Source organism: Castor canadensis, chromosome 19 (assembly GCF_047511655.1).
Source record: "Castor canadensis chromosome 19, mCasCan1.hap1v2, whole genome shotgun sequence".
Taxonomy (NCBI): domain Eukaryota; kingdom Metazoa; phylum Chordata; class Mammalia; order Rodentia; family Castoridae; genus Castor; species Castor canadensis.
This window is the reverse complement of record NC_133404.1, coordinates 25,251,326-25,267,860: the sequence shown is the minus strand read 5'-3', so window position 1 is coordinate 25,267,860 and position 16,535 is coordinate 25,251,326. Positions and strand designations below refer to the sequence as shown.

General features: G+C 38.1%; 1 protein-coding gene and 1 pseudogene across 29 annotated transcripts in view; one reads left to right on the top strand and one right to left on the bottom strand.

Moving 5' to 3' along the window:
* LOC109697362 (ral guanine nucleotide dissociation stimulator-like) overlaps positions 1-16,535 on the bottom strand; it is a 229,828-nt gene that overhangs the window by 186,636 nt on the left and 26,657 nt on the right. For 20 of the 29 annotated variants that reach the window (XR_012443971.1, XR_012443954.1, XR_012443953.1 and 17 more), the window contains one exon: positions 2,130-2,256. The exons of 4 other annotated variants lie outside the window; for them this stretch is intronic. Coding sequence is in view for 1 of the 25 variants with exons in the window: in XM_074061729.1 (XP_073917830.1) it covers positions 2,130-2,236 (107 nt within the window). In the remaining 24 variants the exon portion in view is untranslated. The remainder of the gene's footprint in view (positions 1-2,129; positions 2,257-16,535) is intronic. 5 more of the 29 variants (XR_012443974.1, XR_012443950.1, XR_012443948.1 and 2 more) reach the window with 1 other exon arrangement.
* Positions 166-478, top strand: LOC109697365 (cytochrome c, somatic pseudogene; annotated as a pseudogene).

Here is a 16,535-nt window from a genome sequence, read left to right as displayed (position 1 = left end):
TCCAGCCTCTTTAAAAATTCACTACACCAGGACAGAAACTTGGGAACAACACCCCAGTATCATGAAATACCAATAGGTAAATATGACTCCTTGTTCTAGACAGTGGGGACTCCAGCTTTTAAGCATTTTCCTTCATTCTGATAGTAACAAAAGAGCAATTTAAAGATGGGTGATGTTGAGAAAAGTAAGATTTTTCTTCCGAAGTGTGGCCTGTGCCACAAAGGGGAAAAGGGAGACAAGCACAAGAGTGGGCCAAATCTCCAGGGTCTGTTTCGGTGCAAAACAGGTCAAGCTGCTGTATTTTCTTACACACATGCCATCAAGAAAAAAAGTCATCACCTGGGGAGATGATAAAGTCATGGAGTATTTGAAGAATCCCAAAATGTATATTCATGGAACAAAAATTATCTTTCCTGGCATTAAGAAGGGAGAAAGGAAACACTTGATAACATATCTAAAAAAAGCTACCAATGAGTAATAGCCACTGCCTTATTTATTACAAAACAGACGTGTATCATGGTTTTATTTATGTGTATAACAATTTAATATCACTAACAACAGAATTCAGATCATGAAAGGCTGAAGAATATTTTTGTTGGACAGTCCTGAACTAATTAAAATTGACTTGTAGTTAATTCAATGTGGTCATTATTAAAAAACATAATTTCAGTTAAGTAAATATTGTCACTGTTTTCCCTTACTAAAGTGATAATAGAGTGCAGTTAGTAATGTTCAACTTTTCACAGATGGGGAATCCCATCTCAAAACCTAGTTAGGATTGCTTTTATATTTAGATATATATACCAAGTAATACGAATATGTTTAAATACTAGGAAATCCATTCACTATCTCAAAACCAACCAAGACTTGCCTGTTTTTCAGTTTGTGCTCATTTGCTGTTAAGGCAATATTGAAGGAAGCACTGTCAATATTTCTGAACTATACAACTACCAATTTAAGTAGAATTTCTTATATTTAAAATGCTGCCTGGTAATAATCAAATAATGAATAATATCAAATAATGAATATTTAAGATTTCTCACAACAAAAGAGGTGATAGATGAGTTTTCATGAACTTTGCATGTAAGCTCCTTTGTTCACAGGGAACAGAACAAGAGCTGGTGTACTGGATACACACAGTATTGTAGATAAGGGTATATACTTTCCAAAACAGTTATTAAAATTAACATTCCAGGATGCATATGAGCTGAAGATGTATCAATTCTACTCCCATGTGAGTGATGTGAACTTATAGAAATCAAGACACACATGCTTTGATGTTTGTGGCAGCAATATGAGTGATAACTCTAAACTAGACATGACCCACATATCAAGCATAAAAGACTCAAGAAGGGGGTAAAATAATTATATACATATATGTTTATGCATATACACACAAGTGTATTATTAATACATACCTACAATACAGATTGTGTGGTGAAATATATATGTATATATATAAACATACTTATATATTTATATAAACATATATATATATATATATATATATATATATATACATACATATTTAAGGATAGAATGCTGTCTGCATTTAACACTGAACAATCTGGATATGCACACAACATTATGCTTGAATACCGAGCTACCTAAAAAGAGCACCTAGTTATGGCAGTATTGGGATTAGACACAGTGGCCTTTAGCTTACTAGGGAATCACACTATGAGTGGATCCATACTCTAGTGCACTTTTAATTCTTTGTGAAAATTGCAACTATAGATAATTAGCCAAAGAGTACCACAAAGAATTGGTCTGCATGGCTGTGTGTTCCTCCTCTCTATCCACATTCCTATAACTAGAAGATGCAAACAAAGAAGGAGTTCCTGTATATTAGTTATTAGATAGTACACTGAACATAGGTTCATGCACCAACATCTAGATGCAAGCTTCCAGACACACTCAGCCCCACTGTCTAGGTGAACCTCTTAAAACACTATATGATAGGAAGGAACTGACAGTGATTGTTACCTGCAGACAATTTTCATGCTTATGCTATTGTATCACAGTTGCTCCCACACTTATCTGGAAAAATGATGAGCTTTCGCTAAATTAATGAAGATGTTTTCTGAATGTATACTGAAAATATTCTGGGGCTATCTTCAGCAACGTACCTGGAAGAATTTGCTGAGGAATCCAGTGGTTTTGTTACAAGAAACCCATGACATGCATGCACCTTCACAAATTCTGGAAAGGAGATGAAATACATTTTCATTTTCATGGACTCTTTGGTAGATGGTCCTGTATTAAGGACAGAAATTCAGAATAGCCTTTAGTGACTAAATTTGGTAGCTGTTTTTAGATCTATGCAACTATTTTATTTGCATCTCATCCAGGAAAAGCTTGGAATATCCTTGACAGATCAGTTTGAGAGAGGGGGGAAGACAGACTCCTTGGCTCCATGGAAGAGGACCATAATTGACTAATCCTTCAAAGAAAACTTAAACTGCAGCTGACTTAGCACATGGCCAGAAATGATCCTCCATCCAAAAGCTCTCCTAGTTGACCTTTATTTTTAGCCTTGAGATTGGGGAGGGAATCTGTCCAATGACTCTCAACATATATGGAACTTATGGGTTACAAAGGATTCTTGTTCAATAGATCTGGGGTTCAGTTATGGCTCCATCTCTGTATCTGATATCCCACCTGCCCCCTACCACTGCAGAGCACTTGGAAATTAATACACTAATTTGCATATTGAAACTGAGATTCAGTTCTGCAGTCTACTCACATTCTGTACACTTCTGAGATTACTGAGGGAGTATGTCAACACAGACCTTACATAGAAGTACAACTTCCAGGCTCCCAAGTAGACACTGTGAATTTTAAGCTGTGGTAGAAGTTTGTGCTCAGTGTATTAAGAAGCCCCCAGGTGATGCTAATGCACACTCTAGAGGAGAACGATTGTCTTTGACAGAGAGAGATAGGAAAGTCAAATACAACCACAAGACATAAGTACATACTCAAAAAGCAGAAATAATTAAACTCGGGTATTATGTTAAATAAAATTATAACTAAAAGAGCAAATGCAAATGCTTTTATGATTAACAATGTTAAAAAATCTCTATATCTAAGGAAGATGATTATAGCGTATGAAAGGTGAGGAAAAAAAGGAAGAGGCTAGAGATGTGTAACACCTCCACTAACATAAGAGAAAGAACCTTAAGCATTTTGTGATAAGTGAAGCAAATCTGTAGATTTGCTAATAAAGGAGCAGCTTAGAGGTACTGTGAATTTTAATTTCCACTACTATAAGTGGAAATTAAATCACAGAGTTGGAGAAGTTAAGAATCACAGACAAAACATAAAACCGGATTTTCTAGTTCATAAATCTTGAAGTCTTGGGAAATGAGCTTTCTATTACTTAGAAAGAAGAGAGAGAGATAGAAGGATGACAGGTAACATTTTAGTATAACTCTATTTTTGGTTTTAGAGTAAAGCACAGTGCTGCAATACCTGCTTAACAAGCACCAAGCTCTGAGCTCTGTCCCCATAACCACACCGAGGAACACCATCACAGAAACTAACTAAAATTCCTCAATCCAACAGAATTCTTTCCATAACAAAACTTTGGTAAGACTCCATTTCTTTCCTGAAGGATGTTCCACACACTTTCTTATGAAATCCAGTTTTACTACTTTGCCTGTGAACTTGATTTACAACAATTACAACACTCTAGATATTTGATTAGTTTTCTCTTGTTTGCTACTTTCCAGATGCTATCCACTTACTGCAATTCCATTCTCAGCCAGAACGTCACCTTACTGGTTAATAATATTCTATCCCCTGGCCCCTGTGAAGGCCATTGCCTACATATATCCACTTGCCTACACTACATTTTGTATCTAGCCTGATACCTTTCCCACCCAGGACACCTGTTGTGGAGAGGACCCTTCACGCACCCAGATATTTAGCTTTGTCAGTTTTAAGAAATATGTTTGAATAAATTTAAAAATACACATACACTGGAAACTCGAACAAGGAGCTTATACTGGCACTTTATGAAGATCCATGTGACCATTTGACATGAATTGTTTAGCAGTGTACCACATAGGATCGTGAACAGCCTTTGTTTCTGGCATCTTTTATTACAGATTTTTTATAATAATGAGAGATAGTAAAATTTAAGAAACATTCACAAACACACTCGCTCACACACACAAAAAAATCAAAAGCATTCTATTGGTTACATTTTTAAGCCAGATACAAAGAATGCAAGAAAAAGAGAAAATCTAATAAAAAGAGATGTACATTTTAAAATCTGTTTTACATCTGATATGCTATTAACATTTTACACATGGATTTCTTTGCAGAAAGTTAATTGCTAAATATACCAGAGAAATAACAAAATACATTAAACATCAATATCTGCAAACATCTAAATTGAAACACACAAGATGCCTGGAGTCAGCTCAGGATCCATCCAGAGTGCCAACACTAGTAGTTTAGGCCCCTGCTGGGCAAGAGCAAGAGCAAGACCTCAAGTTAAGGAAGCACCAGCTACTCTGAATGATGTTGCCATTCCTTACCAGCCTCTCTGCCTGGAGAATGATTTTAACTGGTGTTGGCCCACGTGAGAAAGAGTTTTTGTGTATATGTGAGTAGGTATTTGTGCACGTGTGTTTGTGTGCATTTCTATATAAATGTATGAATTTAATGTATGTGTGTATGATGTAGGAGTATATTATGTACAACTAAAGACCTAGTTGAAGATTTGAGACTGTGTCAGAGGAATTTTCAGATTCTGAAATTACCCTGTATTTCTTCTTACATTTCTTATGCTCCCATAGTTTTATAAGTGCAGTTATATTTATATTGTGTGCATGCATGCATGCGTGTGTGTGTGTGTGTGTGTGTGTGTGTGTGTATTATTGGATTTGAACTTAGGGATTCATGCTTTTTCGGCAGGTGCCCTGCCACTTGAGCCATTCTGCCAGCCCAAGAGTTTTTCTTTAATGTTAAATTCTTGACTGGGAAATACCTCAGCAGTGGAGTATGTGTGTAGCATGACACATGCCTAGTTTTAATCCCAAGATTCGACGGCTAATATACCAACACATGCACACATACACACACACAAACTTAGTTAATTTCTATATTACTAATGAGAAAATGAATAATTCATAAATTGGGGAGGAGTTTGGCTATTTTTTTAGGATTAATTGGATGAAAGAGGAAATGTAAACACTGGGAAAAAAATTCAGGTCACAATCATATTTCTGCAACAAGATGAGTCCAATTGGACTGAACAGATTATGATGCATTTGTAGATTGACAGAGAATCTTTCCTTTACCATCAGTATTCAAATTTGAGCACAATGTCAACCAATAATTGTACAAAATTCCATCAAAATAAATCCTAAAATCTGTCCCCATTTACATTTTGGCCAGTGGGAAATAGTTTGGTGAGTGCAAACACTGAAGGAAATCTTCTGCAGTACTATTGATTTTCAAAACAGCATATGCTGGACAGAATAAAGTACTCCAGAATTACTATTTTTGTAAATTCATTCCCTCATGACAGTCAAGCTAAAGGAATTTTAACTAATGACGGCAACATAAAATAAGATTCAACCAGGTATAGGGTTGAAACTCTGGGGTAGAGCCCTTGCCTTCCATGAACAAAGCCCAGGGTTAAACCCCCAATACCATGAAAAAAAATGAATAAAATTAAATTAAATTAATATAACTTCTACCCAAACCACTTTCTAAAAGAACATTTGATACACATTATATATCTGTAATTATTGATGATGTCTCTTTGTGTTTGTTTAGTATCACCAATGATCCTAAAATTTAATACAACTTAATACTAAAATTAACCTTTAAAGTTAAGAAAAAGTATATGAACCCGAAGGAACTGATACTTGGGAGGAGCATAAAACAACAAATTTAAAGGATACTTTTCTTGCATTAATTGTATTCATAGTTCAATGTAAATTCATGCCCATCAAAAACTGGCTCTTAACTTCTCAGGTTTAGTACATCACACGGTGTTAATAAATGCTGGCTGCTGTTACCAAGCTTCTAATTATTTAGTGTAAATATTATATATGTATACAAATAATTATACAAAAAAACAACACTTTTTTGTAACATCTTGGGGATTAAAACTAAGGCTTACCAAAGAAAAGCCTTTGGTACTACTGGGTACCATCACGCCCTTAATGAAGACATTTGGTTTTCTTTCTTTTTTTTTTTTTTGGTGGTACTGGGGTTTGAACTCTGGGCTTCATTTTTGCAAACCAGAAGCTACACCACTGCAGTCATACCTCCAATACATTTTGCTGTGGTTATTTTGCAGATGGGGGTCTCCTGAACCAATTTCCTGAGCTAGCTTCAAATGTGATCCACCAGTCTCAGGTTGTCTTCGTGATAATGTTCACCACCCTGCATGGTGTTTCACTCTGGGAACTGAGTCTGTGTTCCAAAGAAATTCTTTCAATCACCATTTTGTAATTTGTATCCATGAATGTGGGGATTAGAAATTCTTAAGCGACTACACACTAATCTTCATATGCTAACGTGGAATCTCTGTAACACAGCCATATATGACAGGGCACACAAACAATATGGTTCATCAACAACCTAGAGCCCTCAGGGAACCAGCCTCTGCCAGGTGCTCTCTGCGGTGCTGTGGGTATTGAGGTTTCCAGAGGCCAGGACTGACAAGTACCCACCACCACTTTCCAGATCTGGGAGTCTCTCCAGTAAAGCACCTACAGTAATGAGGGATTCTACCCAAAGGTGCTAGTATTTCCATTCTTTCTGATTTGAAGTAAGGTGGAAAGAAACATGACTTTTAATTGAATGAATGGCTCTTAAGGAGAATTTGATTTCAAAGCAGACATGATAAACTTCTGTGTAAAAACACTGCCAGTGAGGAAAACCTTATGATGGAAGACAAGTTGCTCTGCCCTTGATGCCCCATTCTCACCCTCAATTTATCTCATATCAAGATAGTCATCAACTATACATGTTCCCCTTGGGCCCTGGGGTACTATACTAAAACTGCAGCTCATACTGTTTGGCACACTAAATCCGAGCTGAACCCTAACCCTACACCTATATGATGCTCTAACCAAAACCCAAAAACCTGGCCCTGATCATCAACTTCAATGTAAGGCACTGGGTACACCCAGCCTTGCCAGTGGACAACTATGTTGATGTAAGTAACTGGCTCCAGTTATATTCCTGGAGATGTGGAAGGGAGTATGTCAGCTGCCACAGAATCCTTTGACTGAGGAAGAGGCTCAGATAAGGGGCCCTCCAGAAGTGACCCCATTTCCTAGATTATGAGCCAAACAGAACATGGAACCCAGGAAGCCAGGAAGCCAAATAGCAGAACTGGCTAGAGCCTGCTCTCTTTGCTAGGGACCCTGTAGAGAGCAGGATGTTATTTTGTTGTTGCTCCACTTCCCTTGGCACTGTCCACAGAAAAGACCAGAGTGGGTGCCTTGTATGCATCTGAAGACACTGGATCAGCCTTCACCACAGACCCAGATGCCTCAAAGTGCATTTTCAAAGTGGAACCCAAATGGTGAGTAGGGCTGACAAGGGCAGTTACACACAGGCCAGGCAACAACTCATACTTCCTAAATCTAATTTCATGTAGTTAGAAACTGACATGGTATGAGCTGTCTAAAATATGGAATCAAAAAAGCATCTCATATAATTTATAAGTAATATTTTGAGTGAATTTGCCCAAGTAAATTAAGAGTAAGTCCTCAGAAGTGGAGCAAGATGGCAGACTAGAAGCTTTTTCACTTTAATTCCATGAATGAGAAAAGTTACGGTACCAAAGAGAGACTCTATGCTGAAAAGGAAAGGAGAGAAAGACCATGGGGACCATGAAGGAGGGACAAGACAACTAAAAACCAAGAAGAAACAAAAAGGCACTGAGTACAGTAAGAAACCCTCTGCAGCTCCATTCCTGCCTTCCCAGGAGGAAAGTGAAGCAAAAGTCAACAATACTAGATAAGGAGAGTGACCTTAGGCTGGGTAATAAGGAGACTTACTTTTGGAAAAAACCCATAACTTCTGCAAGGCTTAAACACAGTGAGGGAATTTTGTGTGATACTCCCAAGACATTTTTTCACTCTACATACCTGAGAACTATAGTCAGGTGCCCCCAACCAGCAAAATGAGACACAATGATGAACAGCCACTGTAGAAAAGAACCGAGGCAACGGCTGGTGAGAGTCAAGGATCTACCTGTGTCTTTGAGGGTTTGATGCCAGGTAGAGCTGAGAGATCTGAGACTAAGATTGTGCAGTCTTATGGTTTTCCCCAACTTATGACCACCAACATATTAAACAAGACATTTACGGTTTCAGAAATAGAATGAATAATGAAAATTGGAATTATTCTGGAATGCCCACACATGTTAACATCCTAACCATAAGATAAGCATCTGTACTTGGTTCAGAATCCAACATTTATAGAGATGTCTACTGATCTGGGATTGTCACATGGATTACTATGTCCTGCCCCTCTAACTTCCCTTTCTGAAAAATGGTTTAATAAAATTAATATAGGACATTTACAAAAGTTCTCACAGTATAAGGACTCCAAAATGGCGGCTAGAGGGAGGAAGCAGAAAGCAAGCCTCCTATAGTGAAATCTTGGCGAGAAACTGGAGACACACTTTGCAGGCATAATCATTGAGAAAAGGCATAACTTTGACCCCTCCACACCTCCACCTGGCGCAGAGAATCTCCACTTCACGTTAAACGGAGAAACCAGGAGGGCCCCCTGGCCGCCAGTCGCCTGGGCCCAGATGGCTTGGGAAGACTCGGACCAGGTGAGCTTCACGGTATGTGGTACTCCCACAGACAAGCCTGGGCCAGAGCAGCATAGCCCCCCTGGACAGACTGACCTCTACCCCAGGAAAAAAGGAAAACTGACTAATAACCAATAAGAACAATAAAGACACGCGGGAAAGAGGGTGGTGCGCACTGAGCACCGAAGATTGGGGGAAAGGAATCCTTCCCGAGACTGTAAATAAACAAGCCAGGCAGGCCGGAGAGGCTCTGGCGGGAACGGGAGCATGCGCCCAGCAACCAGGAGCGGGAAAGCTTGTGAGAGTGGTGGAGGGAGGAAAACTCTACAGGAGAGGAGGGAAGACCCACTTCCCACGTGAACTGTAAATAAACATGGCGGCCGGCAGGAGCAGCAACACCTCCCAGTAAGCAGGAGCATAAAAGCTTCTGAAAGTGGCAGTGGGAGGAAAACTTCAGAGGAGAGGGGGGAAGACCCACCTCCCACATGAACTGTAAATAAACACACAGGCCTGACAACGCGGGGGCAGTGTCACCTTTCCCAGTGCTTGGAAAGGGGTAAGCCTGTAGCAGAGGCTCCGGCACAGGAGAACTCTGAGTAAACAAAGGCTGTAGGGCCAGGTGAGTGCTAAACTCACCCCAGAGATCTGCATAAATAATGCCTCCAGCAACAGCAAACTGACAGCAGCAGGCAGGCAAGCCAAGCAGCAGATACCATTCTCAGTACTGTCTCCAGACTCTTTTTTTTTCTTCTTCTCCCTACCTTTGATGACAGAACAACCGAATTACACCTGCATGCTGAAAAACTTACTGACCCTGTACTGCATTTGAACTTGGGACACTTGGTGGGGTTTTTTTTTCTGTGTGTGTGTGTGTGTGTAGTTTTGTTCCACTTTATGTGTCCCCTTTGATGAGACAAATACAGAACAACATCTGAGGCACCATCTCCAGGATTGGAGACTGAGGAGGACACCCAAATTATTAATATTGAAACTTCATTGCATTTGAACTTGGAGGTTTTTTGGGTTTTTTTTTAATTTTCTATTTTCCATTTTATTTTAATTCATTTTTATATATATAGATATTTCTTTCATTTACTTATTTTTTATTTTTATTCTTATCTTTATTTTTTTTATTTTTGATTTTCAATCCTCTCTCTCTCTAATGTCTGTTCAGCTTACTGTCGATTACTACACTAACGCTCCCTGTTTATACCTTTGAAACCTTCTTGTCTGATACCTTGTTCTGTTTTCTCCATCTCGTCTGTGTATTTGCTTTTCCCTTTTCTTTAACTTCTTCCTTTCCATCTCAACTCACCCTTCCATTCGAAATATTACCATTGTTATTATTACAAGCTAGAAAATACTTAGTTGCACACAGTACAGGGACAGCAGGGACAGTAACAACACCAAAGACAATGACAGGAAGACAGAAAAAACAGGGAAACCAGTTTCCCCACAGCAAAAAATTAGTACAGGAACCAGAGGAGAATGAAGAAAACAGATACTCAGATTCAGACTCCAACAAAATGAAGACAAACTATGCCAAAGGACCCAATGAAGCCCACAAGACTAATTTAAAAGAAGACATACTACAGGTACTCAATGAGAATTTTATAGAGATGATACTGGATATGGTCAACAAAAATGTACAGGAGACACTCAAGAAATTCCAAGACAACAAAAAGAGAGAATTTGAAAAAGCAAAAGAAGAAATAAAGGAAGCACTGTATAAACACCAAAGTGAAACAGAGAACATGATGAATAAACAGATTGACTTCATTTAAGAGGAAAACAACCAGGATATGAAAAACCTCAGAAAAAGAACGAAACAAAACTGCAAAACAAAACGGAAGGCCAATCCAGCAGAATAGAACAAAAAGAATCTCAGAACTTGAAGATGAAACGGTAATTAAAGGAAAAACCGAATAACTATTAATTAAACAACTCAAGAGCTGTGAAAAGAAAATGCAAGAACTCACCAACTCCATCAAAAGACCAAACTTGAGAATCATAGGCATCGAAGAAGGAGAAGAGGTGCAAGCGAAGGGAATGAGTAATATATTCAACAAAATAATAATGGAAGATGTCCTAAATCTAGAGAAAGATATTCCCATACAGATGCACGAGGCCCCCAGGACACCAAACAGACCAGATCAAAATAGAACTACCCCACGACATATCATCATTAAAACAAGTTCAAAAACTAAGGAAAGAATATTGAAGGCTGTAAGAGAGAAAAAACAAGTAACATACAAAGGTAAACCCATCAAAATCACAGCAGACTTCTCAACAGAAACATTAAAAGCAAGAAGAGCCTGGGGTGAGAGCTTCCAGCCACTGAATGAAAATAACTTCAACCCAGGATACTCTACCCAGCAAAACTATCATTCAAAATAGATGGAGCAATAAAAGTCTTCCATGATAAGCAGAAACTAAAACAATATGTGATCACAAAGCCACCACAACAAAAGATTCTTCAATGGGTTCTGCACACAGAAAGTGAAACCCAACTTAACCATGAAAAGACAGGCAGCACCAAACCACAGGAAAAGAAAAAGCAAGAAAATAGAGAGTAACCTCAACTTAGGTACACACAATCAAACCTTCAAACAACTAAGACAACTAAATGACAGAAATCACCACATACCTATCTGCACTAACGCTTAATGTTAATGGACTTAATTCACCCATCAAAAGGCACCGCTTGACGAAATGGATTAAAAAGGAAGATCCAACAATTTGTTGCTTACAGGAGACCCATCTCACCGACAGAAATAAGCATAGGCTTAGGATGAAAGGGTGGAAGAAGATTTACCAAGCCAATGGGCCCCGAAAACAGGTAGCAGTAGCAATACTTATCTCTGACAAAGTAGACTTCAAACCTACATTGATCAAACGAGATAAAGAAGGACATTCCATCCTAATAAAAGGGGAAATAGACCAAAAGGAAATAAAAATCATCAACCCGTATGCACCCAATGTAAACGCACCCAGACTTTAACACCCTGTTATCATCAATAGATAGGTCATCCAAACAAAAGATCAATAAAGAAATCCAAGTTCTAAAATATACAATAGATCAAATGGACCTAGTTGATGTCTACAGAACATTTCATACAACTTCTACACAATATACAGTCTTCTCAGCTACCCATGGAACCTTCTCCAAAATAGATCATATCCTAGGGCACAAAGCAAGTCTCAGCAAATAAAAGAAAATAGAAATTATACCGTGCATACTATCTGATCACAATGCAGTAAAAGTAGAACTCAACAACAAAAGTAAAGACAAAAAACATGCAAACAGCTGGAAACTAAATAACTCATTACTTAATGAAGAATGGATCATCAATAAATAAAAGACGAAATTAAGAAGTTCCTGAAAGTCAATGAAAATGAAAACACAACCTACCGGAACCTATGGGACACAGCTAAGGCAATCCTAAGAGGAAAGTTTATAGCCATGAGTGCATATATTAAAAAGACTGAAAGAACCCAAATCAATGACCTAATGATACATCTCAAACTCCTAGGAAAACAAGAACAAACAAATCCCAAAACAAATAGAAGGAGAGAAATAATAAAAATGAGAGCTGAAATCAACGAAACAGAAACCAAAAAAACCACACAAAGAATTAATGAAACAAAAAGTTGGTTCTTTGAAAAACTAAACAAGATCAATAGACCCCTGGCAAACCTGTCTAAAATGAGGAGAGAAAAAACCCAAAATAGTAGAATCAGGAATGCAAAGGGGGAGATAACAAGAAACACCATGGAAGTCCAGGAAATCATCAGAGACTACTTTGAGAACCTATATTCACATACATTTGAAAATCTTGAAGAAATGGACAGATTTCTAGATACCTATGATCATCCAAAACTGAACCAAGAAGAAATTAATCACCTGAACAGATCTATAACACAAAATGAAATTGAAGCAGCAATCAAGAGTCTCCCAAAAAAGAAAAGTCCAGGACCTGATGGATTCTCTGCTGAATTCTATCAGACCTTTCAAGAAGAACTGATACCAACCCTCCTTAAACTGTTCCATGAAATAGAAAGGGAAGGAAAACTGCCAAACACATTTTATGAAGCCAGTATTATCCCAAAATCAGGCAAAGACACCTCCAAAAAGGAGAACTATAGTCCAATCTCCTTAATGAACATTGACGCAAAAATCCTCATCAAAATAATGGCAAACCGAATTCAACAACACATCAAAAAGATTATTCACCACGACCAAGTAGGCTTAATCCCAGGGATGCAGGGGTGGTTCAACATACGAAAATCAATAAACGTAATAAACCACATTAACCGAAGCAAAGACAAAAACCACCTGATCATCTCAATAGATGCAGAAAAAGCCTTTGATAAGATCCAACACCATTTCATGATAAAAGCTCTAAGAAAACTAGGAATAGAAGGAAAGTACCTCAACATTATCAAAGCTATATGACAAACCTACAGTTTTCTCCATTATACTTAATGGAGAAAAACTGAAACCATTCCCTCTAAAATCAGGAACCAGACAAGAATGCCCACTATCTACACTCCTATTCAACATAGTACTGGAATTCCTAGCCAGAGCAATTAGGCAAGATGAAGGAATACAATGAATACAAATAGGTAAAGAAACAGTCAAAATATCCCTATTTGCAGACAACATCATCCAATACCTTAAAGACCCAAAAAACTCTACTCAAAAGCATCTAGACATCATCAATAGCTACAGCAAGGTAGCAGGATATAAAATCAACATAGAAAAATCATTAGCATTTCTATACACTAACAATGAGCAAACTGAAAAAGAATGTATGAAAACAATTCCATTTACAATAACCTCAAAAAATCAAATACTTAGGTGTAAACCTTACAAAAGATGTGAAAGACCTCCACAAAGGAAAACTATACACTTATGAAGAAAGAGATTGAGGAAGACTATAGAAAGTGGAGAGATCTCCCATGTTCATGGATTGGTAGAACCAACATAGTAAAAATGTCGATACTCCCAAAAGTAATCTACATGGTTAATGCAATTCCCATCAAAATTCCAATGACATTCATTAAAGAGATCAAAAAATCTACCGTGAAATTTATGTGGAAACACAAGAGGCCACAAATACCCAAGGCAATACTCAGTCAAAAGAACAATGCCAGAGGTATCACAATACCTGACTTCAAACTATATTACAAAGCAGTAGCAATAAAAACAGCATGGTACTGGCACAAAAACAGACAGGAAGACCAGTGGAACAGAATAGAGGATCCAGATATGAAGCCACACAACTATAAGCAACTTGTCTTTGACTAAGGAGCTAAAAATATATGATGGAGAAATAGCAGCCTCTTCAACAAAAACTACTGGGAAAACTGGTTAGCAGTCTGCAAAAAACTGAAACTAGATCCATGTATATCACCCTATACCAAGATTAAATCAAAATGGATCAAGGATCTTAATATCAGACCCCAAACTCTAAAGGTGATACAGGTAAGAGTAGGAAATACTCTGGAGTTAGTAGGTATAGGCAAGAACTTTCTCAACGAAACCCCAGCAGCACAGCAACTAAGAAATAGCATAGATAAATGTGACCTCATAAAGCTAAAAAGCTTCCGTTCATCAAAAGAAATGGTCTCTAAACTGAAAAGAACACCTACAGAGTGGGAGAAAATATTTGACAGCTATACATCAGAAAAAGGACTGATAACCAGAATATATAGGGAACTTAAAAAACTAAATTCTCCCAAAACTAATGAACCAATAAAGAAATGGGCAAGTGAACTAAACAGAACTTTCTCAAAGAAGAAATTCAAATGGCCAAAAAAACACATGAAAAAATGCTCACCATTCTAGCAATAAAGGAAATGCAAATTAAAACCACACTAAGATTCCACCTCACCCCTGTTAGAATAGCCATCATCAGCAACACCACCACCAACAGGTGTTGGCGAGGATGCGGGGAAAAAGGAACCCTTTTACACTGTTGGTGGGAATGTAAACTAGTACACCCACTCCGGAAAAAAATTTGGAGGCTACTTAAAAAGCTAGACATTGATCTACCATTTGATCCAGCAATACCACTCCTGGGTATATACCCAAAGACTGTGACACAGGTTACTCCAGAGGCACCTGCACACCCATGTTTATTGCGGCACTATTCACAATAGCCAAGTTATGGAAAGAGGGAAGATGCCCCACCACTGACGAATGGATTAAGAAAATGTGGTATCTATACACAATGGAATTTTATGCAGCCATGAAGAAGAATGAAATGTTATCATTCGCTGGTAAATGGATGGAATTGGAGAACATCATTCTGAGTGAGGTTAGCCTGGCCCAAAAGAACAAAAATTGTATGTTCTCCCTCATATGTGGACATTAGATCAAGGGCAAACATAACAATGGGATTGGACTTTGACCACATGATAAAAGCAAGAGCACACAAGGGATGCGTGAGGATAGGTAAGACACCTAAAAAACTAGCTAGCATTTGTTGCCCTCGACGCAGAGAAACTAAAGCAAATACCTTAAAAGCAACTGAGGCAAATAGGAAAAGGGGACCAGGAACTAGAGAAAAGGTTAGATCAAAAAGAATTAACCTAGAAGGTAACACCCAAGCACAGGAAATCAATGTGAGTCAATGCCCTGTATAGCTATCCTTATCTCAACCAGCAAAAACCCTTGTTCCTTCCTATTATTGCTTATACTCTCTCTACAACAAAATTAGAAATAAGGGCAAAATAGTTTCTGGTGGGTATTGAGGGAGGTGGGAGGGAGAGGGCGGAGTGGGTGGTAAGGGAGGGGGTGGGGGCAGGGGGAGAAATGACCCAAGCCTTGTATGCACATATGAATAATAAAAAAATTAATATAAAAATTATCTCTAGCACACAGACTAGGCACTTTTCAAAACTTTATGGAGAAAGATATGTCAGGAACAGCATACAGCATGGAGGTGTCCATCCAGGGGTTTGTGATAGGGGACAACAGTCCTGCTTTTGAAAAACAAAGGATTATTTGAAAAGTATATAGTTGCTCCTTCTGTGATTAATGTAACACACTGGAATGTCTTTTCTCCAGGAAATCATTTATAAGCTAATAAACCATACCTATATCAATATTTGGAGGGAACAGTAAAGTGCAAAGGACAGTGCAAATTTAACTTTTCCTGTTGCAACCATTACTAACTCCATTATAAACCTTCATATGCTGCTTTATTTAAGTTGACAAAGACGATAATATGAATTTTATCCTTATTGTTCCAATAGTCCAATAAAAGAATTAGCTTAAGGGAACCTGGCCTCAAATAGCTAGAACATCACCATAGCTAAAGGTCAGTACTGATTTCTCATCACTAGCCAATGTAGGTATGTATTAATGATTCTCCTTTGTCAGGTTTTACACTGCTGAGTCAATGAGTCTACTCCAGCAACAATGGTCACAACAGGACGTGGATGGGACAGGAGGACTGGTCTCTTCTTCTTCTACCCACACATTTTCCACTAATAATATTAAAGTAGTTTCTGATGATAATTTTCTCACATGGTATGCTTTTCCCCAGGTGTGGTGGCACACTCATCAAACTCCACCACTAAAAAGATTGAGGAAGGACTATCCGGAGTTTAATGTCAACCAGTACTGTACAATCAAACCTTGTCACAATAGAATACACATAACTATAAAATGGAAGCTAAAAACTAAATTAACCTCAAATTTCCAACAGTGACCCCACCAATTCTGAAT